Below are 27,561 nucleotides of genomic sequence, written 5' to 3'. Positions count from 1 at the left end.
AAATAAATAAAATTAAACTAAAGGCTAACTGCTATATGATGGCATCAGCTTCCAACGGCTGGAGACGTTTGGGGAAAATATATGGCCAGATCTAGATGCGGTTTATTTATTCATACAACCTACATGAGGTGCCTTCCACTACACTCTGAGCACATGATCACTGCACAACTATCCCAGTGCTTTGAAAAGAGAAGTCAATGGCTGTAAAAATGAAATAAAAATTAATTAATTATAATATAATGGACACAGAAAGAACTAGTGGGATCCAGTGGATAAGCAGCAACCTAGAAATAAGATTTAAGTTAGGCACAATCTGTGGTTTGCAAGTTCTCTCCGGCTAACCTCATAATTAGCAAGGTTTTTCCAAGCTTTCCCAGAAAACTTTTGGAGAAATATTGGGATCTTACCAAGGGTTATCCGAGAGCCTTTAAAAAATAAAATAAAGCCTGAGAGTGCTCTCTGCCAGCTTTCTCTACCGATCACAGCCCTTTCCATAAACTTCGCAGTGTGAAGGAATGGAGTTAGAAGCAGGGAAGGCTTGTGTGGAAGGCTTCAGCAACAGACTCCTCACTAGGACTGGAGGAGAAATTTGATTCAGCTCCTATTTAAAGCTACATTTATTAAATTTTCACTTTCTGAAACTATCTGCAAACCCAAACAAAGCTAGCCTTCAAAATTCACACTTAACTGAATTTTCCAATGTAGTTCTCCAGCCAACCAATGTTTATAAAAAGGCATATATTAGGGGGAAGTTTGCATTAAAATGAAGTGATTAGCGAAGATAGCTTACAGAAATGCATTAAATTGGGGAAAATTGCTTGCATAAATATGTACATTAGTCAAAACTCCATATGTCTCTTAATGAACACATTGTATATGTATTCATTATGAGACATTCACATTGCTGGTGAATTTTCATGAGGATTAGTTTCATTCTGTTTTTTAAAAAACGAATCACTAATTGCTGCAAAAATCTAAAGGGCTGAATCTAGAGAAACTGATAGAATGAAAATTATCAGATTCTCCCATCCCTATTCCTCACTCTATGGATTAATCCAGTGCTTGTCAAAGAGTGTGGCAGACCACACTGGTGTGGCAGAAGAGGATGGCAAGTGTGGTGGGAAAATTCAAGGACAATCAATATTCTATTTTGCGAATGATTCTTGTTCTTATGAAGCTGCATTGTTTTATACTTTCTAGATGTCCCATGATCATGTTATAAAGTAGTTGTGTTCTGTGTTATAAATCAAACACTGCTGGGAGTTGTTTTGTTTCGTTTTCCAATGTATTTCTTATCAATTGAAAATTTGGTCTCTACACTTCTTAAATCTACAAAATTAGGCTAGAAAGTGCATTCTGGTGTAGTCTCTAGTACTGTGACATCTGGTTCCAGGCTTGTGAGGAAGTGAAATCATCCCCCAAAGCGGAAAATATTAGAGAGGAAACTAATAATAATTTAGGATAATCAAAGAGCAAGTTTTTCTATTGTTTTAGTCTGAATCGTTTTTTCAGGGAGGGGGTTTGTGCTAGGAACACCTTCGGTCATTCCTTTCTGCAAAACCCTTTAATGCTCCCCTGATTGTATAATTTTTTAAAGGATAGTTATTGAAAGCTCTCCCTTATGGTCATCTGCTAGGTTGGTCTGCGGTTGGTCTGAGAAACATAGAAAGAACAAAGATATCCTGCAAATAATTTTCATTGTTTTTAGTTTTTACCCAGCCTTAATAACACTTCCCTCATAACCTTGTGGAATTCTATTCAAATATACACACCCACACCTTCTTCTTCTTCTTAAGGAATATAATTAACAAAAAGAACAGAAGTAATTTCCCTTCCTGGAACTGTATCTGACATTCTAGTCATCTGGTGGTTAAGGGAATAAATATTCTGAAGAAAACAAAAGAATAACAGAGCTGGCTGGGACTCCCTTGGCCTTTAGGAACCACCCATTGCTTTGTGGCAGGCGTCACTAAACCTAAACGCTCTCTGACAGATTTTAGCTAAATATGGAAAACAGAGAAGAAAATGAAGTGGGTAACAATGAAATCTTGGCTTTTGCATCTAATGCTCATATTTTTTGGGGGGTGGGGTGCCATATTTTTATTATTTTGACCTTATTGCACATATTGAATTATTACTTTTAAACAGAGTCTGTGTCCTATGCTTACTCAGGGTTTGGAAGAAGACTACCTTTTCCATGCTGAAAGAAAAGGCAGAATGTGAGAAAACCCCTCAACAAAACTCTGTGAGTGTGTTTTGTGTGTGCCTGTGAGGGCCATAATGTGTGCCAAAAGGAAGGGAGGGGGACCTAGAAAAAAGTTGTTTAGTTATTTATTTTGAATTCTTCTGGTCCGCCCTTCATCCTAAAATCCCATGGCGGGTTACAACAACAGCTGCACAAAACTATAAAAATTACGACAATAAAATAACAGTTCTCATAAAAATAAAAACAGCCTGTCAGTTCCTGGGATCTAGGCATCCCACAGCATTAAAAGGCTTGCCAAAAGAGTTTTCATCTGGTCTTCAGCTGGCACGTGTAGCTGGCTATGTTCATGCCAGTCGAACCTCAAGGTGATGTCATGGGACAGTTATGCTTCCACTGTAACATGCTCCCTGAAAACCCAAACCCAAATTCTGGAAAGGAAAGATCCATTTGGATTGATCACAGTGAAGGAGCTTCAAAACCAGGCTCAATGTTCTCATACGGGGTGGGGAATCTGTGGTCCTCTAGATGGGGTTGGGACTCCAACTCCCAACATCCATGACCATTAGCCATGCTGACTGAGGCTCATGGGTCCTGTGTCCAGGACAGCTGTTTACCAGCTCCATCTGGTACGCAGGCTCAGACCCTACCTGCCAGTGGACTGTCTCGCCAGAGTGGTGCATGCTCTAATTATCTCTCGCTTGGACTACTGCAATGCACTCTACGTGGGGCTACCTTTGAAGGTGACCCGGAAACTACAACTAATCCAGAATGCGGCAACTAGACTGGTGACTGGGAGCAGCCACTGAGACCACAGAACACTGGTCTTGAAAGACCTACATTGGCTCCCAGTATGTTTCTGAGCACAATTCAAAGTGTTGGTGCTGGCCATTAAAGCCCTAAATAGCCTCAGTCCAGTATATCTGAAGGAGCGTCTCCACCCCCATCGTTCAGCCCAGCCAAGGGCCTTCTGGAGGTTCCCTTGCTGCAAGAAGCCAAGTTACAGGGAACCAGTCTTCTCGGTAGTGGCACCCGCCCTGTGGAACGCCCTCCCACCAGATGTCAAAGAGAAAAACAACTACCAGACTTTTAGAAGACATCTGAAGGCAGCCCTGTTTAGGGAAGCTTTTAATGTTTGGTGGACTATTGTATTTTAATATTTTGTTGGAAGCTGCCCAGAGTGGCTGGGGAGACCCAGCCAGATGGGCGGGGTATAAATAAATTATTATTATTATTATTATTATTATTATTATTATTATTATTATTACTACTACTACTACTACTACTACTACTACTACTACCCTAAACTGCTTTCATCTTTGCCTTAGGAGAATTGTGAACTATGATTTTAAAACCAAGAGACCCTAAGAATGATCTGAAGGCACTTCATGCAACTCTACTGCTGAAGGTAACACAATCTGGCTCTGTATACTGCCTGGATGGGCTATATCATGGGTAGGCACACTAAGGCCCAGGGGCCAGATCAGGCCTAATCGCCTTCTAAATCCAGCCCGTGGATGGTCTAGGAATCAGCATGTTTTTACATAAGTAGAATGTGTGCTTTTATTTAAAATGCATCTCTAGGTTATTTGTGGGGCATAGGAATTCATTCTTTTTTCCCTTCAAAATATAGTCCGGCCCCCCACAAGGTCTGAGGGAGAGTGGACCGGCCCCTGCTGAAAAGGTTTGCTGACCTCTGGGCTATATGAACCATATGCACGCTTCCTTTCCACAGAAGGCTCTGAATACTACAATTACACCACTATTAATGAATTCATTGCACTTAGGTCTGGCTTTCAGCTCCTTGGGGAAATAGCAGGAGAAAAGTCAGTGCAAATAGCAAATAAAAATTTCCTTAGAACTATGGTGTGACTTCCTTTCTTCTTTTGCTGACTTTCTATTTAACTTTGTATTCTAGGAGCAGGAAGAATCTCACAAGTACATTGTGGTCTACAGAATTTCCAGTGTATGAAAAGGTCTCCTTTGTGTTGTCAACAGATATAACAGGAGCTTGGATTTCAAAACTCAATTAAGTTTTCTTTGTCACCCTTGAACAAATATGGAGGTAGAGCCAATTAGACAATACAACAGAGCATTATGAAAGAGACTAAGAGAACAAGCAAATTGTTTCATTTAGGACTGAACAGGGATGAGACAGAACGTCTCTTTAACGAATTCTTGGTGCTTTAGGAGATTTTTGGAGCTAACAGAGATGAGGAATGCATGGCGTGGAAAATTGTCTCCTGGAGGATGTCTCTGTGTGGTCTCTTGTTTTGGATAGAGAGTGAGCAAAGGTAAACCTTTTGTGATCATCGGTATTTATGCATAAAGGATAGCATTGTGCTGAAAATCAAACCCTGCATTTAAGCTGGGAAGCGTATCAAGATTTTTTCCTCAAGCTGGCAACACAAAAACCTGAATAGTTCTGCACCAATTAGCCCAAATGACTTTCAGATTAATCAGAAATGAGAAGCAGAACACTAAATATCAGAACTGGACAGGGAAGAGGTAAGATAGTAGGGTGGGTAGAGGATGGGATGTTGACGAGAAATGATAGATATAGAAGAAGAGTTTGGATTTGATATCCCGCTTTATCACTGCCCAAAGGAGTCTCAAAGCGGCTAACATTCTCCTTTCCCTTCCTCCCCCACAACAAACACTCTGTGAGGGGAGTGCGGCTGAGAGACTTCAAAGAAGTGTGACTAGCCCAAGGTCACCCAGCAGCTACATGTGGAGGAGCAGAGACGCGAACCTCGTTCACGAGATTACGAGTCCACTGCTCTTAACCACTACACCACACTGGCTCTCTAGCGCTGTCTCAATCCCTTTCACTGATCTGAAAATAGTTCAGCACAGAAACCATTTAAGATGCAGTAGTCATATCATTTAATCTGCTTTCACACTAGTGCAGGCTTCCTCAACCTCGGCCCTCCAGCTGTTTTTGGCCTACAACTCCCATGATCCCTAGCTAGCAGGACCAGTGCTCAGGGATGATGGGAATTATTGTCTCAAAACATCTGGAGGGCCAAGGTTGAGGAAGCCTGCTCTAGTGCCTTTCTATAGAATTACTATTCTTCATTCACTCGTATTTTATGGAGAATTTTTGCTGTTGCCAAATTGTTGCAGTCCAGTGTTTTCTGTGTTGTCTTCTGATATTTTTCCTCACAACCACTATGAGGTGATTTCCCCCCCACCCCAGCAATAAAACATAATTGGAGCACTAATCTATGCAGTGTGGTTGGTCAAAGCACTAACAAGGCTTTTCAGCACTCTTGTATCTTTAATTAATTAATTAATTAATTGGCCTCCTTGTTTTATTGCTTCTTGTTGATTCCAACTATGGGATCAGTCATGAACAACTACTTTTAATCACCCAAATGTCAGTTTTTGTTTCCACAATGATGGAAGTCTCTAATCATTGATTTCTTCTCATGTTTTTCTTCTCATTTTTTTTAAGAAATAATAAAAAATAGTAGTACAAGAAAATCATTCATTAAGAGGCTATTAATTACTAATCTCAAAGCCCTGGTGAACAGGAGGCTATTAATCATTCAGGATCTGCAAACATGACACTTTTAATGAACATTTCATTGGACCTTTCCAACAGTGCAATATCCTAGACATGTCTTCTCAGATGGAAGTCTGACTGACATCTTCTTATAAGTAAACTTTATGGGAAAATTTTGACCAGGGAGAAAGGCATTTCTGGATGATATAGTGCCATAGTGACTATATGTTGAAACTGTATTCTATTTCTACAAGTTCCAGCTAATTACAGAAAAGCAATACCCCAACAACGTTAAAGGGCTGCAGTGTATTACAGCTGCTGACTGAAGTCACTGGAACTGGTGTACAAGCACTGAATCCCATCCAACGACATGCTCTTCAACACCAGCCATTAGAGTGTATAGTGTTAATATCTTCTCAGTCTAATCACACTATCCCATCCCACACCACAGCCTGTAGAACTACTTTGCCACATGTTCTCTGGTATGTGATTTTAAAGAAATGTGTGGCAAGTTCTACTCATCACTCGGCAGGTTTGTACAGACGGACAAGGTTATCTAGAGTGTGAATACTCTTAAATGAAAAACATGGCGGCAGCTTGGTAAATTTGGACTGTATGGGTTCAGTGCTTTTGGTAGATCATCCTCAGGATGTGTATACTCAGGATCAGCAAATATTTGAAGGACCTCAACGGTCCTTACAGTGTCCATATACACTAACAGCAATCTCGGCTCTCTGAGAGCTGGTCCTTATGCAGCCAAAACAGTGATGCCTGAAATGGAAGAATCAGCAGGATTGGAGGAGCCCTGAGCAAGGTCGTTGAAGAGAAATTATAGCTATGGTTCTGTTTTAAACACTTCCACTGATATGAAAGTAGTTCCAACACACAAACCATTTAAGATGCAGTACTCATGCTCAACAGTCATGAAATATTGGCTGACTTCTTCTTTTTTGGAGGGGCAGGAGGTTGAAAACTTGGGGGGATGAAGAATGGAACAGAATACCCCAAAGAGGAGAACTCAACACTGCAACATTTCATGATAGGTTCCACTTCTTTTTAAAGGAAGACACATTAAGGAATGTGCTTAAAGCATTAATTCATAACAGGCTTTGTTATGTCCATAGAAAGAGATTTATTACCTTTGCAGTTGCCCTTGTGGGAGATTTCTAGTTGAGGATCTTTGCATTTCGCCCGTTGGAATTCACACCGGGACAGGAAAGTCCTGCCATCTGAAGCGCACAGCGACTTTTGGGGGGACCCCGTGCATTCCAAGCTGCATTCTTTGTCCTTGTCTTGCTCCACTCTTAAAAACTTTAACAAAACAAAGTGGTGTAAGAGGCTGAAATCTGATCAAGCATTAAAACTCTCCAATAATATTTGGCCTGTCATGCAGCCATCTGATCTCTACCTCACCACCTCCACACACCCCAAAACACAAATCCTGGTTGTGAATTTATTTTTCAAGGAGAGAAAACAGCAAATTAGCACTGCACAGTGGTGAGGCTGGTAAGAATCCCAGCACCAGCCGGACTGCTCTGAGTTAGGGGTTCAGGAACAGGCCACAGAACCATGGCCTTTCTTCCCCAGTCTAGTCATAGGGCAGACGGGTATCTCTGCAAGTCCTGCCTCTCTGCAGAAGTGGTGCAGGTGAAACAGCCCTCTGGAGTTGCTTTCCTACTTAGATAAGACTGCTGTGTCACAATTCTATTTCAGCTTTTAGATCATGATCCTCTTGGCATAGATTAGTTTCCTTTTCATTATGTGCAGTGCCTGGTACCCTTTTAAGTATTTTACAGACACATTAATAATGACAATGAACTGGAGCATAGGAATTTCTGAAGTTATGAATTGACGCCAGTGCAGAAATACTCTTGAGGGACTGGCATAAAAGCAGGAGACTTAATCATTGCCATCTATGGCAAACAGTCACCAGATTTTTGTTAAATGTGAGTGTTTTCCAAAGTAAGCATACGGAGTCTGCGAATTATATCTAACTCCCTGTGTGCATTTTTTTAAAATGAAAAAAAAAGAATATGCATCTGTAATAAATCCACTTAATTTTTGAGCTTCAACTGTGCTCTCCTTGCATTTCATCACACTTTATTATAAGCAAATATAAAAGCCTTACAGTAAGACATGATAATTATAATTTTCTGTAAACGGTGCAACAAAAATCACAGAATTCATTATAGACACAATATTCATATCCTTGGAATCCTAGCACAAGTTAAAAAAATATAAAGAAACAGTAACAAACAATAAGAACATTCTTTTTTGACACTCCCTACTTTGTTTAGCACTTTTTGAACACCACCATGGATTGTCTGAGGCTTAACTTCAAGTTGAATACAGTACTGGGCAAATAGGGATGGAGTGATAGTTCATTGTAGGGGTGTTCAACTTTGTAAGCATCCCCAGTTAAAGTGTTGCAGCACCTAGAGCACACATACCCTTCCTCAATATTGCTGGTGTGACCCTTCAGGTAGAGAAGATGTCTGCACTGGTTTGCATAGGGGGTGACTTGAAGGACAATTCATGGTGGGAAATATTATTGAGATGCTGGTCACAAAGGAAGAAAGAAATCACCCATCCACAGACAAAACCTGGTGCATAAAGATTCCCCAAGGGGTTAATTTTCCAATTCATAAGCTGTCCTTTAGTTTGGGGAAGGAAACAATTCTATTTGGGGAGAGAGGGACAATCATTTTGAGTGCTTACAGAAGACTTCCACGTTTTGCCAGTGCATGATGGGAACGGAACGCTCACCAAAAGCAAAACAAAACCCAACATCCACCTGCCAAACTCCAGTATCTTGGAGCTGAACTTCATTCAGAGGACTTCTCTTTAGCAACATCACAGCTTTCAATTGCATTTTCACCTTTGTTGTGGGTCCCTCTCTTCTTCATAGCACTTATAAAGTGATAGAAGTCAATATGGATGTTCTTGGGGGAAATGGCAATGCAAAAACTCATGATAAAAGGTGGTCATTTCAGAAATGAACCTAGATGTGCCTAACACATAAAAACAGTTTTGAGAACAGCCGGACATAATACTGGGCCAAATCCAAAAAGCACACTCATTTCTATTCCCAGATCATATTTTTATTACTATTACTATTACTATTACTATTACTATTACTATTACTATTACTATTACTACTACTACTATTTTGAATTATGGTGCTGGAGGAGACTCTTGAGAGTCCCATGGACTCCAAGAAGATCAAACCGATCCATTCTTAAGGAAATCAGCCCTGAGTGCTCACTAGAAGGACAGATCCTGAAGCTGAGGCTCCAATACTTTGGCCACCTCATGAGAAGAGAAGACTCCCTGGAAAAGACCCTGATGTTGGGAAAGATGGAGGGCACAAGGAGAAGGGGATGACAGAGGAAGAGATGGTTGGACAGTGTTCTCAAAGCTACGAACATGAGTTTGACCAAGCTGCGGGAGGCAGTTGGAGACAGGAGTGCCTGCCGTGCTCTGGTCCATGAGGTCACGAAGAGTCGGACATGACTAAACGACTAAACAACAATAACTATTCACCACCACCACCTTTTATCTCACTTTCTATTAACCTCCAGCACCTCCTCTAGCCCTTTTCCCTGAGAGGAGGGAGACCTTCTTTTCACACTTCTCTGTTTTCCACCCACCTGTACTCAGCATGCAAGGAGATGCAGGGGCTGGCATTGGGCCAACCAAAAGGCTACTGCCCAGCTGGAAGGCACAACAGTTAAGTGGGGATGAAATGGGCAGGCTGTGGCACTGAGGCCCACCAGAGAAGGAACAGTGACCTAGAAGTTAACCTTCCATGCACTATCATGGTGGAACTGGTGACTTCATATCTGGCTACCAGAAAATAATTGTTTGCAACCAAGTCCAGGCACAATTTGTTATGATTTATTTGTAACAATAAAATACACGCAGTCCCTGGTTTCATCAAAGTATTTCATAGGAAGAAGAAAATTGCTGTAAAGGGGATTAGAAACCCGATCAGCCTTATTTAGAGTGAAAATCTCTTTGTCATTAATTTCAGTGCTGGCTCCATCCCCTGCTTCCTTTCAAAGCCAACGCTTCCTGGTTATGATCCTGTTCCAGACATGTACTAATGATTTGGTTACAAAATATTTTGGTGCCTGCATGAAAACATCTAAACTCCAGACATAGCCTGCCTGCATCCTAGTGTGACTCAACAATATTTTGCAAAAACAAATAATCTCTACTCCAGTACTGTTCAGCCCCGTTCTCCAAGTTAAACATTTAGTGCAGAGCTGACATTAAGATTTACAAACTGGGCCTAAGCTAATGGAACTGGCTTGGGGCAATTTCAAGAAGTCTGAAAGCAGTGCCTGCTCCTTGATACACACCTGAACAGCTACTCCATTGACCCTACGCTTTCATTCTCAGTCCAAAATAGCTAAAAACAACAAGAAGCACACACCATATAATTACAATACCAATTATATCACCATCATTTCATACAGTCAATGTTTATTGAAAAATGAGTTTTCGTTTGTCTATTGGCAAGTTGTTTTGAAGGCTTCTGACTCCACAATCCAGATGTGCCAAATGAAAAATGATACATGAAAGCAAAATTAATTACTTAAAAAAATTAATTTGTTAATCTGCTTCCAGAGTTCCACCAACTTCATATGAAGAGGTGAGGATCTGGCAGCCATGATATATGCCTTTAAATCCTCTCCATGTGTGGTTGCTTTCTGAAAATTGTTCCAGAGTTTCATCTGACAGAGGAATACATTATCCCAATGCACCAAGGTCTGCACTAGCTTTCTGTTCCCTTCCAGTACTGTAATTACAATTCAAGGTGCAGGATTGTTATTTATTAAACTATTGTTATAACGAACTTTCTAACCTCATGTGAACATTTGGTCAAAATATGAATAGATATACATAGTCAAAACAAAAATTGAAAAAACCCCAAATGGCACACAAGTCAACAATTGTGATTTTGTTCTAGAATGCTCTCTGCACACCTTTACTGTAATTTCTGAAGAGACCTTACAGGACTAACACATTGTCCAAAAAGAGGAATTGTGTCGCAAAAAAGAGGATGCAGATTTGCATTCAGTTTTCACATCCTGATTTGCACGTGCACATTTAGAAACAATTACTATCCTATAAACAGAAATACAGTACATCTCAGCAAAATGAGAAGACTGTGACCAGGTAACAGGTGCTAACTGCTGATCAGGAGCAACCAGCATGGCGGTGTGGTACAGTAGAGATGTCCTTCTAACAGTGGTGTCACAGCTTCTTGCCAGGACGGAGCAGGGTGATAGTTTGGTTGTGGCTGTGTGTGTGTACCAGCAGAGCTAGTATGGCACTCCTCAAAGTGCACCCACACAACCCTGACCTTGCCGCTTACCTGCTCCATCTCCATCTCAGTAAGTATCCATGAAACTATGTTGGGAGGATAGCTCCATGGCACTGCCTCACTACGCCAGTCACTTGTTAATGATGGGCAACTCTTCCTTCTCAAGGTCCTTACCTTTAAACAAGACTAAACCACTGAGCCTCAGGGGATTGCCGATCAGAAGATCACCGGTTCAAATTCCCGTGACGGAGTGAGCTCAGCACTGCTCTGTCCCAGCTCCTGCCAACCTAGCAGTTCAAAAGCACGTCAAAGTGCAGGTAGATAAATAGGTACTGGTCTGGCGGGAAGGTAAACGGTGTTTCTATGCGCTGCTCTGGTTTCGCCAGAAGCGGCTTACTTATACTGGCCACATGACCCAGAAAAACTGTCTGCAGACAAGCGCCGGCTCCCTCGGCCTTTAAAGCGAGATGAGTGCCACAACCCCAGAGTCGTCTGCGACTGGACTTAACTGTCAGGGGTCCTTTACCTTCTTTAGACTACACAGTCCTTTAAATAGAGGACTGTCCTCTGCAATGTAGAGGCACTACAAATGCCTTTCCTGAAGGCAGTTCCAAGGGAAGGGGAAGGGAATATATTTCTGACAAATTTTCTCCACACACACTCGAACCACAAGGAAGATTTGATTTGGGTGGCGGAGCAGGAGCCAATGAAGACCACCAAAATTTCCCCCAACTAAATGTAGCTTTTGGATGGGAAGGGGCAGCAGCATTCCTAGGGGCCATGATTGCTTTGAGGAAACAAAAAACAAGGAAAGGTTTGGAAAAGCCGGCGTCACCCTTTCTCCTGCTCTGCCTGAGGTGACAGCCTCAGTGACGGGGAAAGGTGGGGAAAGGTCTGAACCCCTCTTCCTCTCCAGCCCATCAATCTTGACAAGCCCCTAGTTACCTTTAGAAAAGTGGCCCTTCTGCTTCTATTTACAGACATCTGCATCTCTGTTGCACTTCACTAGTATAATTGAGTCCTTTAAAGCTTTTTATCCTAATCCACACAATAACTCTTCAGAGTTATTCTATCACAACAGGATCAGGTTGGGTTGTTACACTTAAAAAAAAAGTTTGCTTTTTAAAGGGCTCAAACCTTTTATATTTCTGAAGCAGAAAAGAATTATATGGCAAGATTTTGGTCTGTAAAATGACCATGTGTTATTCTTTAGGGAAAAAATCCCACTCATATGTATCTTTTTACACTCACCGGTTCACTTTTTAAAGGCCTTGTTACAGCATGCACACATGGAAACATTTTATAGGATCTGGCTGTTAAACAAATTTTCCTGATAGGGCCATGAGTAGGATCCTACATTATTTGTAGTAGAGATTGGGTTCTGGAAAAGCTATGCTGACAACATATTTTACATTTGTTTTAATATGTTGTTGTGCGGAGTGCTCCTGTTTGGGGTTCCATCCAGCTAGCTCCGGCCGTTTCCAGGACAGCCCATTCCATGTCCCCTCTCAAGCTTTTCACCAAGAGACACTCAGCATTCTGTGGATGCCCAGCATGCTCAGTCCTCCTCCTGTTCTTCTTGGAATTCACAACCCTTGCAGGTTGCTTCCTAAAACATTTCATAGTTCTGCAAACCTTGGGGTTCCCTCAAGTCTGCTGATATTGTCTCATGTGTGGTTAGTGCTGTTTCGGCAGCATAAGAATCTGTCCTCAGAGATTGAGTATGCTATTAGTGTACAGGGTGGATTTTGAACTTCACCCTGAGTAAAATTGCTATTGTTGCCTCTTCCTCACTTTAAAGAATTTAGTGTGTGTGTGTGTGTGTGTGTGTGCGCGAGCGTGCATGTGTGCCTCAAATTTCCCACAATGTCAGTATAAAGTGCTTCCCCAAAACACTTAACTGTGAACCAATCTTACCTGGGGGATTTTGTACATCTTGTAGCAAGCTAGAAAAACTAGCATCAATAACCTGGAGTTCATGTACCAGATCCCATAAAGAAAAGTTCTTATTTCTTCTTTTTCTAGGTAAAGTTTGCTCTTTTCTGCACAGTTGTGGAATAGAAAACCAGGGAAGTAATGGGTTCACTGATGTTTAGACTAGTCGTGTATCCATCATTATAGAATAACAGAATTCGCTTAAGCAAAAGCCAGTTAAAGCAATAAACCTTTCAAAAAATAACACACCAATGTAAAACATATCAGTCAAAGCAGAGTCGTATTTAACAATCAATTTTCTGTGCCTGTATCCTGCAGTATTAACACAGTCTCAAATCCAGCTGAAAGCAACCAAGTTGAACCTCCAGCACTGAGGGAACAAAGCAAAATAAAGTCTAATTGACAGGCAGCTTGGAATTGACCTTGGGAACAAATGCAAAGGTGTTCTGCATTTTGCAGCTGATTCTTCAGCCATACTGCAGTTCAACTGGAGGTAGGGAGTTGCACTTGGAGAAGTGGCATGGAACAGGAGACATGGTTATCTGAAGATTTCCCCTGGCTTTCTCTATGACTATAGCTGATACCAGCATATGACATCCTTCGGCAGCTACTAGGGTACCAATACTTTGGTAGGGCTATGTCAGGTGGCGGGGAACAACCCCCATGGCAGGTTGCCAGGAACGGATAAGACAAGGAAAAGTTCTTACCATCTGCTTTTTATTCAATATTTACAGAGAGAGGCTTGGAAATGCAGCCTCTTGGAATAATGGTGCTGTCCTGAGTAAATCTCCACCCTGCTTTTCTTCCACTTCCTCATTCATCAACAGCACCCACCCCTTGCTCAGGGCCATCTGTCTCTGAGCTCTTTGCTCTCCTACTTTTAAGGCTCACCGGGTTGTGGTAGATGGTGGGTCTGGAATGCTTTCTAGTGATAACATGTCAGCCAGCTGCTCCTGCTCTGTCTCCTCCTCCTCCTCCTCTCCCATTATTTCTCAACTTTCCCCCTCATCTTCCTCTGAGCTGTGACCTCCCTCAAATCCCTGTTGTAATTCTGAACTGTCTTCTTCTCTGGAAGGGTCAGGCAGGCTGGGGAGGTGGTCTCTCCACCATTCCTCCTCTGCCCAGTCCCTGACAGGCTACCACTGTTATTTATCCTAGCCCTTCTAATTTTAAGGATATCAGAACCTGGTACTCCAAGGTAGCTGGATCTAGGTTTTCCTCATAGTGCCTTCAGAGGAATTGTAGGAAATTAAAAGGGTGAGTAGACCTGGTCACCTGGCACTGCTTTGAGTGTATGACCACTGCAGGCTGTCACCATAACAAGGTAAGCCTACTGGAAGAAGGGGCCTCCTGATGAAGGAGGGGTCCACTTTGGTGAGGACCCAATCAAACCTGGAGCTAATACTGTCAATGACTTATCACTGAACCTCTCCCCAATATATGTAAGTCAAGAAGTTTCTATTGATAAGGTACAGAGGGCATCAATGATTAAAGCATGTAGCAATGGGGACCATGTACTCTTCTATAGTGTTAGGGCTGCCAGAGTGTTCATATCAAAAAGATGGAGATAGATTCAACAAATGTGGACATGTCTTGCCAGACTTCCCAATTGCCACATGGGACAGGTTTTGCAGTAGCAAAATGGGGCAGATGGGAAGTCCGGCAAGACATGTCCACATCTGTTGAATCTATCTTCATCTTTTTGATGTGAACACTCTGGCAGCCCTAACACTAATGTGTAATGTGTGAACACAACCTGCATCCCATAAACATGGTCAGTGCTGCTGGTGTTTAACTGCCAACACAACTAGTTGTATTCCATAACCTGCTGCACCCTAGAGAACAATGTAGCAATCCTTTGTAGCTATGCTTCACAGAAGAAGATTGGGAAGGGAAGAAGAGCTGCCTTTGGGGCAGTCAGTCTATCATTACTAATCTCACTGCAGAACTCCAAAAGTTTCAAGGAAGCCTTGAGCACTCAAAAACACATCTAGCAATTACTGCAATAAATTATGACACCCTGAGCTGTTCTCACATCCATGAATATCTTTACAGAAATTCTGTGAGAGTAAACACGCCCAGAAGAGCCTTTCCGTCCCACAACTCTATAATTTTAACTGCCCAGAGAACTCCAAGGAAATCTTACTCTACATCCATATTTTACCTGAACAAAGTTACTAAGTTTTTAACTGTCACTTTCCTACATTACATCACAAAATTCATTATTATTATTATTATTATTATTATTATTATTATTATTATTTGACTTGAATTCCGCAACTGCAGCTACACAAGTTCCTCAACCTCATTTGGCTGAGGCTAATGGCAGTCAGTATCCATCAACATCCAAAGGCCCATCTCTGCCCTAAGTACACTTATTAATAACACCCTGCTCTCATTAAGAGCAATTGACTTTCCCCTTAATAGAAGAGGTGTCTAGATTGAAAATTTGGTTTATCCTAAAATAACTTGGAAGCAGAAGCTGATACTACTGCCTGCCTTGTTCAGTAGAAGGGCTTTACTTGAGGGTGGTTGATAGTTTAAAAGAGGAGGCAGAGTCATAGGCAGGATGTGGTCTTGCGCCTGTCGGCAGGAGCCAAACCAATTATGTTTGATGAGTCCTATATCCCTTAATTAGGGCTATAAGTGTTTCAATGGGACTACTAAAAAATAAGTGGTTTAGAGCCTGTGGTCTAAGATGGTTATAAAGATCTCAGCACAAATAAAGAAAATATCAGATGTGTGTCAAGTATACAAATTATGACATGCTGAGCATGTCCAGTGAGTTACTATAAACAATATTTCTTTTCCCTGGTGACTATAATAATAGCACAGTCAGGTAATAATTTCATGCCTGTACTTGAGACACTGGAAAATCTTTCTAATGGGGTGGAATGTGGCTTGTGGCTGAGGAAGAGCACACCCCAATCTTTGGAAGACCAGGTGAGCAAGTAGTGAGAAGTACCAGTTAAAAGGGGGAAATGGAGAGATAAAGAAAGATAAGAAATGAACGTGCAGAAGTGATCTTCTCAATGCAAAGAAGAGGGTTCAGGTTTCTACAGCTTCATACTTTGTTGGTTACCAAAAAAGAGAAGAAAAGTGAAACATCACCAGTTTGTGAACCCACAAAGGGAAGTGTGATTTAAAACCCACAGGGAGAACCTGTAGAGGCAGCAAAGAATGGTATTTGATCTGTTGAGCACTTTGACCTGCGCTCAAGGATCGGAGGTGGCTGCCCATTTGTTACTGGACCAAGTTCAAGGTGTGGCTGTTGGTAGATGGCTTGGGACCAGTTTGCATAGGCCACTGCACTGCCACACATGTGACTATTCAGTCCCAGAGTTTGTACTTTAACTAGTGCCACATTTATCCCACATTTGCAAGGAGTCATTCCACTAGTGTGGCAGCACCTCTGCTCTGGAACGCCTGCCTTATGGACATTAGGCAGGAACCTTCACTATACTGTTCTTAGATGCCTGCTGAAAACTGTCTTGTTTCAGCAAACCAGTCCAGACACATGATTCACTTAGATTTCCCTTAAATGTTCCATCATGTCTATCATTGTTTTTAATGATCATTTTATACAGTCAGATGGGAAGGGTACAAATAATAACATTTTGTTGCTGTCACTGCTGCTGTTTTTCATTGTAAAGGTAAAGGGACCCCTGACCATTAGGTCCAGTTGTGACTGACTCTGGGGTTGCAGTGCTCATCTCGCTTTATTGGCCAAGGGAGCCGGCGTACAGCTTCCGGGTCATGTGGCCAGCATGATGAAACACTTCTGATGAAACCAGAGCAGCGCACGGAAACGCCGTTTACCTTCCCGCCTATTTATCTACTTGCACTTTGACGTGCTTTCAAACTGCTAGGTTGGCAGGACCAGGGACCGAGCAATGGGAGCTCACCCCGTCGTGGGGATTTGGATCGCCGACCTTCTGATTGGCAAGTCCCAAGCTCTGTGGTTTAGACCACAGCACCACGTGTGTCCCTTTTTCATTGTATTTATGTATTTCAGTCTTTTTTTGTATGTAATTCAACTTGTATGCCTCTTCGAGATTTTTTTTTTTTAGGCAAGTGGTCTACACATTTTCTAAATAAATAAATAAATAAATTTGTGCTGTCTTATGGTATGAAAACAGGTGTGTAGGGGTGTGTGTGTGTGTTTCATTAAGTTAGGTAGATAAGTTACACTGAAGTACACATGGCTTTGCAAACACTATTCTTATAATAAACCTGTCAAGCTTTGTGAAAATACTATGGCAGCGCACTTGCTGCTGCCACCCATATTGGGCTGAGGCTTTAAATGAAACCACACTGTCTGCGGCTATATCATACAATAAAAAGGAGGGAATGTTCCCAAGGCCCACAATAGACCAAAAAGCCCCCCATGACACACACAGCTCCAATGTCAGTTCATCGAAATGAACAAGTGTGCAGTTTGCTCAGTGATGCAAAGCTTGTGAATTTCACATTGAGAGGGAGGCAGAAGGTGAGAGATAATGCAGACACAAACTTGTCAACTGGCCTCCTGGCAGGATCTGATAAGAAAAAGGAAGGCAAGTCGCCAGCCATGCCTTTGACCTCTCCACTGTTCACCACAGGTGGCTAGGAATTCCACACAGGAGACAGCATGGGATTCCATCTCTAACCAAGAGAGAGAGTGGTTGGCTCTGTTTCCATGCTGGCTGTAGAAAGAGTGAAGCCCTTTCCCCTCTGGCCAGCATAACAATGCAGCAGGCTGCTAGAAGAGGGACAGAAAGATTGTGCTGTCCTTTCTCCACCAGCTCACTTGGCTTCTTTTCTGGCTACAAAGTAAAAGGCTCCCCTTCCTCCCTGGCCACCACAGCCATGTGCTTTTACCAGAACCATGATCTGCAAACATGGCATGATAAACATTATTTTTATACCATGGAACTCTTCATCTGTGTATTTCCTCAGCTTGAGCAGCCATCAAAATCACAGGGGCAGGTCATTTGAGATCTCTAGGTATTATTACATTTATGGGATTGCACTCTGCTGTCTATATAAATGAATGAATGATTCCAGCAACACCATCTCCCACAGAGATATGACAGCATTTGGAATAGATCTGGTGGAATTTCATCTCCTGGTTCATCAAAACACACATAAAATCAGATGAACTGGGGTTAGGAATGTGCTTCTATAGCAATCTTTAGGGAGGCCCTAAGGAACAATGGTGATCTGTACCCATTTGGACTGTAAACTGCTGTGACAGCAGCAGAATTTACTGAGGGTTGAACCTGGAAGGCTTGACTATTTGTCCCCTGCTTAAAATATTGTTTTACCATTAGATCAATAGCTTGGAGATAAACTGAAATGTTCACATTTTGTAATCTATCGGTTGTGAACAGAGGACTTCAATGTTCATTCCCCAACTCGTTGGATTAAACTGTCCACCCTAAACAGATATTTATTAAAAAGTAAGTGCCACTTAGTTCATTGAATTTACTCCTAACTAGGTATGCACAGGATTGCAGCCCTAGTGGGGGTTCCCCCCCTCCATAAGCAAACTTGTTCCTTCTGCGTATTCATCACGTTCCTTCTCAGTTTCAGAAAGCTGTAGACAACATGTTTAAAATTGCAACAAGGGTATTAGTTACAAGAACAAGATTACTGAGTTTAAAGGAAGGATGGACTGAAATTCAACAAGCTTTTTACCTCCTGGAATGTGTCCCACTTTACAGAGCACAGTTCTCTATTTGAGGGGGAACTTTTCTGTCTAGGTTAAGGATAAAGAATCCTAAGAAAGGAGAGCAGTGGACTTGAAGCTTCCCATCAACTATCAGTAGCTGAACGGCAGATTCACACTGCATCACACTGTGGTGACATGTATTATACTTCTATTTATAGTAATCATCTCCAAATTTGCATATATTCATATCAATTTGTACAAGCAATTTCCCACTGCAAATCTATGCTCGTTTTCATACTTTTCCATGTAGCATTTCATTTTTTATGATGGGTAAGTGGCCACCCTACTTCATTAGAAACAAGTGTTGCTGAAGAACATTTTTTCATCAGCCCTACTATAAAGGGGGATTGGACCAGTTCCCAAAGGGCTAGATCTGCCAGTGGTCTGTTAGCCATGACAGCTAAATGGAACGTACGTGTTTACTGGTAGTATACCTCTGCAATGAAAGTCACTGGGGGGAATAATCATAAAGGGGAGGTTGCTTCCCTTCCCTGGAAGTATCAGGTTGACCAATGTCTGGGAAAGAATAGGAACCTCAAGGTAGTTTTGGTCTAATCCTTCCAGAGAGGTTCATCTAGTGCCCTTCTTTTCTTACTAATCCAATGAGACTTATTGTGTCCATTTTGTAAACTGACAGGGTGTAATATATAACTGCTGAATTTCTCTTAGGTTTGCTGCGAGAAGAATATCAACATACTGGTGATGTTGTTTCCAGGTATTCATTAGACATTTCTACCATTGCTATTCTAGGCTGCATCAACAGAAGTACAGTGTCCAGATCAAGGGAATTAATAGTGCAGCTCTATTCTGCCTTGGTCAGACCACACCTGGAGTACTGTGTCCAGCTCTGGGCACCACAACTTAAGACAGATATTGAAAAGGTGGAACATGAGCAGAGGAGAGCAGCCAAAATGATAAAACAATAGGAAACCAAGCCTTATGAAGAACAGTTGAGGGAATTGAATATGTTTAGCCTGGAAAAGAGGAGACTGAGAGGAGATATGATAGCCATCTTAAAATATCTAAAGGGCCTTCACATGGAAGATGGAGCAAGTTTGTATGCAGCTGTCCCATATGAGGATTGAACCTGCAACCTTGGCACCATGCTCTGGTAAACTATAAGTGACAGGTTTGCAGGGTAAATGAACAACTCCTATCTACTGTCTACCCAGACACATTCATGAGTATGATCTGAATGATATAAAGAGCTCAGCTGATAACGATCCTGTGTATACAAACTACTATAATGAAGTGAAACAATTCATATCTACTGCTTCTAATTGAAAGCATTCTTTATTTGGAAATATGCAGCTACTGCTCTCTGGGTGATTATGTTGACAAAACGTCCATGCACATAAACATTTGACGGAGATCGGAGGATCTGGGGAATGAGCCAATCATCTCCTAAAGCAAATAAGGCTGTACAAATACAGGAGAGGGAAAGGTTATTTGGCAAAAGTTTGGGGACAGATGCAGCCACACTGACCAATAAAATGCTGGAATAGTAAGGATAGGCAGTTGCCCAGATAGTTGCTCATGATCATTAACACATCAGATATAAATTCCAATTACAGTCAAGGAGACTGTTTTGGATTAGGGAAGTACCACATGCTGTCCATTCATGTATACATGAGTGTGTGTTTGTTGGTGTGTATGTCCTGGAGTTGTTTGTCTAGAAATACTGGATACAGGATTTTACTATGGGTCCCTTAAGACTGGTGCTGCTTGGGTTTTTTGCAGGTGTTTTCTGCAACCTGCCATAATAGTGCATTAGTGACGGATTTACAGTATACTGGGCCATGTACACATCAATTCAGCTTTATCAGATTATTGCCACCTGCTGGGGCACTCTTGCAATATCCCACAACCAAAGCAAGAGAACAACAACAAAACCCCTGATCCCACTATATTTGTGGTATTATAAAAACTTACAAGATTTCAGCAGGAAGTTACAGGACATGCACTGACTGGGAATGAAGCAGTATGTCTTCCCCAAAACCTTTTCAGGTAAAAATAGTGCTGAAAGCGGGATTGCACATAACAGCCTTGATGTCATGAGCACAAGTAATCATGAATGCAGAATAAAGAGGATGTCTAGATGGGCCCTAACATGGAATAACAAGGCAAAAACACACTGAGCCCTCTCTTGAATCTAGCCTTACTTAAACATCACAGTCTATGAATGGTAGTGGGGCTTCAGTCCATCTTTGTTGGCTCCTCCCTTCTCAGTCAACAAGCACTGAACAGGACTGGTGAAGAGGAAAAACCAACCCCATGGAATGGGCCAGTGTGAGTCATCCATGTGTTGTTTTTGTCTTAACAAACCACTTGCCAAGAGCATCCTCCCCTCCCCACTTTCATCCCAGTGCTAAGCAAAATACGGTGCCACCTGCCAGAAGCTGTGCTTCAGATGATGCAAGATATCAAAGAATCCAATGGCATCTTAAAAGCTAACAAATGTATTGTGGCAAAAGGCCATTTAAGCAAGAGTCCGCTTTGTAAGATATTTGATACATAAAGTGGTTTGGAAATTATTAGGCACAAATACGTGTGTGCGTATCCACACACACAGTAGGAAAAACAGTTTTATATTTTATGGTAGAATAATTGCAAGCAATTATATTGTATGATACAATAAAGGTTGGATGTCCCAAGATAAATACACACATGAAATATCCTATTTCAGCTGCTTAACAGCGCCGAAATCTTTCCTTTCAAGGCATACTCATATTTTCTAATGCCAGTCAATGTCTAAAAACCTCCATCATCTGGTAACTCTTCAGTGGCCCACAGAATCCTGTTATTGACCTCAGCCTTCTTAAGGTTCCAGTGAATAACCTTAAACTTAAATAATCCTCCTTCCAAGAAGTCACATCAGAAACCGAAGCACTAATGGTGCATGGTACATTGATTTTAATAAGAAATGGAAAGCACATGTTGGTGTACTCACATTGCAAGCCCATCTAGGGGCCTTTTTTCTTATGGTTTATCCAGGCGATGGATGCATGCACAATCCCAATGGCTTTTAAGTAGGGGTGTGCATCAGATTCAGAGCCAGAGCTGGATGTTTCAGGGAGATTTGGGGCTTGACATAAGTGGAGTGAGTTCTTTACGAGAAAGCATAAATCAAAGCAAGGACCCCTGAAACACTTAGTGTTGGCTTGGCAATTCAGACACCCCAAAATGCTGCAGACAGGCATCTGTTAAAAACAAAAGCAATGTCTCAATGGGATGAGGGAGAGCTTCATTGTGACTTACAAGCCAAGTTTGTTACCAGAGGGAACACAGGTGGCCCGGCCCAGCCCACCTGAGGCGAAAAGAGGACATGCTACCCCTCCTCCCATAAGGACTTGCCAGAAGATGCAGCTGCCGGTGGTGGCAGGGACAGACAGGGCCCCACCCCACAAGATTCCGCCATCTAAGGTGGCTGCTTCAATTTACCTCATGAGCGGGCCGGCCCTGAGAGGGAATAGTCTTTATTCAGAAAGCAAATCCCTTTCCATTCTTCCCCTGTCTCAAATCAACTTGAAAGGAGACTGGCACAAAAGCCCCTGGCCCTATTTGAGACTTGGCAGCTTTCTTGCCTTTCTCTTGTCTGCAGTTTTCAGACAAATTGCCCACCACAAGACGTATAGGGAGATCAATCTTTTATGAATGCCACCTAAAAGTGTAATGGCTGACCTTATGGGAAAACAACTGCACCTATTGCTCTGAAATTTGGCAAGATCTGTGCCCTCAGAAGGGGGGACCTAAGCTGGCTAAAATCCCATAAAATTCTGCCCCCAAACTGTATACAGTGGTACCTCGGGTTAAGAACTTAATTCGTCCTGGAGGTCCGTACTTAACCTGAAACTGTTCTTAACCTGATGCACCACTTTAGCTAATGGGGCTTCCCGCTGCTGCCGCGTGATTTCTGTTCTCATCCTGAAGCAAAGTTCTTAATCCGAGGTACTATTTTTGGGTTAGTGGAGTCTGTAACCTGAAGCATCTGTAACCCGAGGTACCACTGTACATTAAAACAGTTATAGATGAACTCTCTCTCTCTCTTTCTCTCTCTCGCCTTTTGAAGACAAAGGGGGAGGCTTATGTGACTCATGGAGCCAACAGGGTGGGATATTGATCTTTTACCAGCTTTAATCACTCCTGATTTGATGGTTGCTGTATCAAATAGCTGCTGTAACCAGAGGAGAGGGAATGGATTTCCTCCCCCCACCATGCTTCGAATAGCCACAAAGCTTAAGTCTGCATCATTTGACGGCAATGCCTTGAAAAGTAAGAAGGTTTATGTTTTTCTTAAACAGTAAAATAGTATTCTTCAGTCAACCTTCAAAAACACCTGGAGCCTTAATCAATCTGTTATCGATAGCATGTGTCCCACAGTTCATGGCCAATGTTCACTAGCCACAATCGCTGGGCACTGAAATAATAAACTCTACCTCATATGCAGATGGAAGATCCTATACCACAAAAACGTCACATTCATGCCAAGTAGAGAAACCCTTTGGATTCTCTGGCTGTTGCAAGACTGTGGGGAGAACTTTGTTTCAGTTTTGGCTTCCAAGAAGTCACAAGCAATATAAAATAGAACCAACAACTCTAACCAGCTGGATTGTAGCTTATGCTTTAGGAACACATTGGACACACCACAACCTTATCTTTGTTCCCATCTGTAGCACATATGCATTTTTTATTAGGTATGTGACAGCTGATGGGATGGGTGAAATCAGAGATTGCAAACTCTTGGAGATGGAAAGATTTGGAAGCCGGATGATCATGATGCCACAGTTCGTAGTGAAGGGTAGCAGAGAACAGGGAGCCAGGAGATGAGTCCTCTTTGTTCCTTGGAAGTCATGCATAAGTCTGTATTTTCTTTCCAGTCATCAAGGGTTTCCTCTTTGCAGGAAATGCCACAAGTAGCAAGCAGCTCCAACGAATGGCTGAAAAGGGGGGATACATCTGGGTATGTGGAAAGTGGCAGCATGTTCAGCTTTTGGATTGCCAATGTTTACTGGCCTGATTCCTCTGTCTGACACACAGCAGAGGAAACATTACCCATAAACTTATTCCATACCAGGAGAGGCTTCACTTGGCTTAGTTTCTAGATGTCAGTGGTTTTTGTTAAAGGCACAAAGCAAGACCCTATATGATTAACATAAGCAAGGTGGCCAGAAACAAAGGAGGTCAGGGTTCCTGTACCTTTAACAATTGTGTATAAGAAGGAATTCCAGAAAGAACATATCTCCTCACCTCTACACATCACATTTTACCTGCACAAATTCCATCAGCCTTTTCATCTGGCTACCTTAACCACATATATGTGCAGTATATTCAAATACAGATGGCGTTGCCTCCTATGTTCTGGGAGAGGTTCTCTTCACTTTTGTTTTTTAAACTGTCCCCTGCCATTCTCTCATCTATCTGTTGCTGCCTCTTTGCCACACATTTTTCTTTGTTGGGTCTCCTTTCCGGAGTAATCCCAGTCAATCAGGGAACACATGGTGTTGACATCACAGTGCTCCATGATATGGACAATTTGAGATTGCCCCACCAAAGAAATCTATGCTACAAAGACTGCAGTTAGCGTTGGAATCAAGCAATATCTAGCAAGATAATCTGAGGGCTCTCGTGGCTTTTCTCTTCATCTTACATGTTAAGACTCCAGGTGAGGAAGGAAGCAGGAAATACACATTTGTATTCCAGTAAAGAGATTCTAGCAAGCATGTTTCAAAAAGCTCATCAGAAGTTGTCCAGTAGTCATGCATGGCTAAATTTCATCTATCCTTTGTAGCATTCCAGAAACTAGACCATGCTTCTATTTTCTATCTTGTTTCTGCTTTTCAAGGCAGTCGGAAACTAGCCATAATGTGCACCAATAGCTATGCTCAGTTAAAAATCTCTTCCACATTAAATGTTCCTTAGAACAAAAGATTAACACAAGACAAAACTAAAGATAGTACTGTGGAAAATTGAGTACTTTCCCCTTAAGAAGTGGGATTTCCTTATTTGATTTTGGTAGATAAACCTCCATGTTACATAAAGATGATGTTGGCAAGAACACTGCTCAATGAGCGTCACCCTGAGGTTAACAAAATTCAGTCTTTGACTCTATTATACATATTAGGTTTCCCTAGTGACTGATTATGTATTTCCATGTATATGTTTCAAGATCTTGAGCTGCCTTCTTGCCCCACCATTTGTGGGCAGAAAATGTTTAATGCAGTTACAAATTGATTGTATTGTGCAAATCTTTTGTAAGCCGATTTGAGAGCCTCTTGGGGCTATCAAGTGGCAAAGAAGTATTTTAAATAACAAATAAAATTGTATAAGATATATGTGTCTGTTTTCCCATTTAGCCTTAATTTTCCTCTTGAGGTTTTGCCTTCACGATTGCAGGATTAGATGTAAGATTCTAACAATTGGTAGGATATGCCTTCCAGGAAGCAAACGGATTCCCCTTTTCAAATTTAAATGAACATGAAAGGTTGAACTGGTAATATTAGTTTGTAATATACTACAATCATGGTTTTTGGATGTCCTGTAAATTACCTGTCTTTGTAGAGCATTTTGAGTACAATGCATTTGTGGAAAAGGATATATATACAATAAATTGACTGACTGACTTTGTGAATTCGGAGTCTCAAGAGCATGAGACTCTTAATCTCAGGTGTTTGAACCCCACATTGGGCAAAAGATTCCTGCATTGCGGGGGGTTGGACTAGATGACCTTGTGATCCCTTTCAGCTCTAAAATTCTTTGATTCTAAAACATGTTCTGGTAATAATCATGGACTAGTGACATCAATGAGACTATCCACAGGTAATGGTTTGGAGGCTGGTACGTCTTAGAGTCATCTTTTTTTAAAAAAATAAATAAATTTCATTTTCTCATTTTACAAATATTTTAACAAAAAACCCAAAAAACTTTTCAAAATCATTCTGCATTTCCCTTGACTTCCCTCCCCTCCTTTATGTGGTTACTTAGTTTATATATTTTTGTTACTGCATATCTAGTTGAAGCCTGTTTACTAACTTCCCCTTCGTATTCCCTTTTAATTATTTCTTACTGCATGTGTGTTGTCAATCCTGCTAATGTTTTAAGTTGTTTACAATACGTCTTCAATTAATCAATAATTCCCCCCCCATTCTGTTTTAAAAAGTCCCTCTTCTTTGTTATCTATTCTTCCTGTAAGTCTCACCATTTCTGTGTATTCCATCAATAATCGCCAGTCCTCCTTCCTTGGAGCTGTTTCTTGTTTTCATCTCTGGGCATAAATCATTTGGGCAGCTGTAGTAGTGCACATAAATATTTTTTTCTCTTCTTTCGGTACCTCTCCACCAATTATACCCATAATAAAAGCTTCTAGTTTTATAACAAAAACTATCTTCAACATTTTTTTCATTATGAGTCATTTCCCAGATACCCTCCTTCTACTGGTATCTGATTCCAATTTATATATTTTTGTTAATTTACTGGGAGTCAGATACCATCTATACATCATTTTCATATAATTTTCTGTTATCACATAATACACTGCAAATTTCAAATCCACTTTCCACAATCGTTCCCATGCTGCCATTTCAATATTATATCCTGTATCCATTGGTCATGTCTTATAGTTATCCTTGATTTGCCTTTTCCTAATGCTGATGTCTTAAAGTTCTTCCAAGCATTACATCCTCCAATCTGCTGAGCAACAGATTACATATGGTCACCACAGCCTTTAAAACAAATGAATTTAGCGTTTCTCTGTACACCTTCCAGCAATCAGGCTCTTCTTTTTTGTTTGTCTCTCTGCAAAGGAAAGTGCCCCAGGGTGGACTTTTAAATTCTCTATTTGACACTGATTTAATTGCTGTCAAATAAAAAGAAATGAAACTTTACTGTCCATATGATTAGGACATGGAAGGCGTTCAGTTACTCATTGCTCCTGCTGAACCAATAGCCAAGTGCTTTGGAACTGAGGCATACAAAGGAATTTCACTTTGTGGATTTTGCCTCAGGACGCCGGGATGAAAGACTCTAAAACTCTTGATGTGGATTTAATACTTGAAGAACCTGGCATTTCCTTCTCTTAGATAGAAACATAAGCCTCAGGTTGAGTCTACACATTCAGTGAAATGGGATGGTAAAGTGGGCCCTGCCACTTCAAGCTGCAGGTAGAAGATGTATCGAAGATGTAGAATATATGCTTTAAAACACTGTCCCACTGCCCAAAGTGTTTTTATTGAAAGGGGGGGGTGCTAGCACTGAGGTCCAGCTCCGAGGGCCTTTTGGCAGCTCCCTCACTGCGAGAAGTGAGGTTACATAGAAGTAGGCAGAGGGCCTTCTTGGTAGTGGTACCTGCCCTGTGGAATGCCCTCCCAGCAGATGTCAAAGCAATAAACAACTATCTTACTTTTAGAAGACATCTGAAGGCAGCCCTTTTTAGGATTTTTTTTAATGTTTGATGTTTTATTGTGTTTTTAATATTCTGTTGGGAGCTGCCCAGAGTGGCTGGGGAAACCCAGTCAGATGGGCAGCGTATAAATAATAAAATTATTATTATTATTATTATTATTATTATTATTATTATTATTATTATTACAGAACTGGGAGAAAAGTTCTGGAATTGTTTTCTATTTATCATATAGTTTTCTGCTTATCATATAGCTTGAAATACTGAAGAGCATTAAAATGTGGCACCCTCCCTCCAATCACAGTCTGGCATGGTAGTTCATTCTATTCAATATAATAATACAGTCATACCTCTGGTTGTGAACATGATCCATGTGGGAGACACATTCACAACCCGCAGCGTTCACAACCTGAAGCGCGCGTCTGCGCACGCGCATGGTGCGATTTGGTGGTTTTGTGCACGCGTGAGCGCCGAA

At 41.5% G+C, this 27,561-nt stretch overlaps 1 protein-coding gene across 1 annotated transcript in view; it reads right to left on the bottom strand.

Annotated features, from left to right (window-relative positions):
- Positions 1-27,561, bottom strand: part of SMOC2 (SPARC related modular calcium binding 2) — a 133,251-nt gene that overhangs the window by 81,030 nt on the left and 24,660 nt on the right. Inside the window, exon 2 of the mRNA XM_083496559.1 lies at positions 6,851-7,022. Coding sequence (XP_083352685.1) covers positions 6,851-7,022 — 172 coding nt within the window. The remainder of the gene's footprint in view (positions 1-6,850; positions 7,023-27,561) is intronic.

This window comes from Podarcis liolepis, assembly GCF_965112155.1.
Source record: "Podarcis liolepis genome assembly, chromosome: 3".
NCBI classification, from domain to species: domain Eukaryota; kingdom Metazoa; phylum Chordata; class Lepidosauria; order Squamata; family Lacertidae; genus Podarcis; species Podarcis liolepis.
The sequence above is the reverse complement of the archived record's forward strand: the minus strand, read 5'-3'. Positions and strand labels throughout refer to the sequence as shown.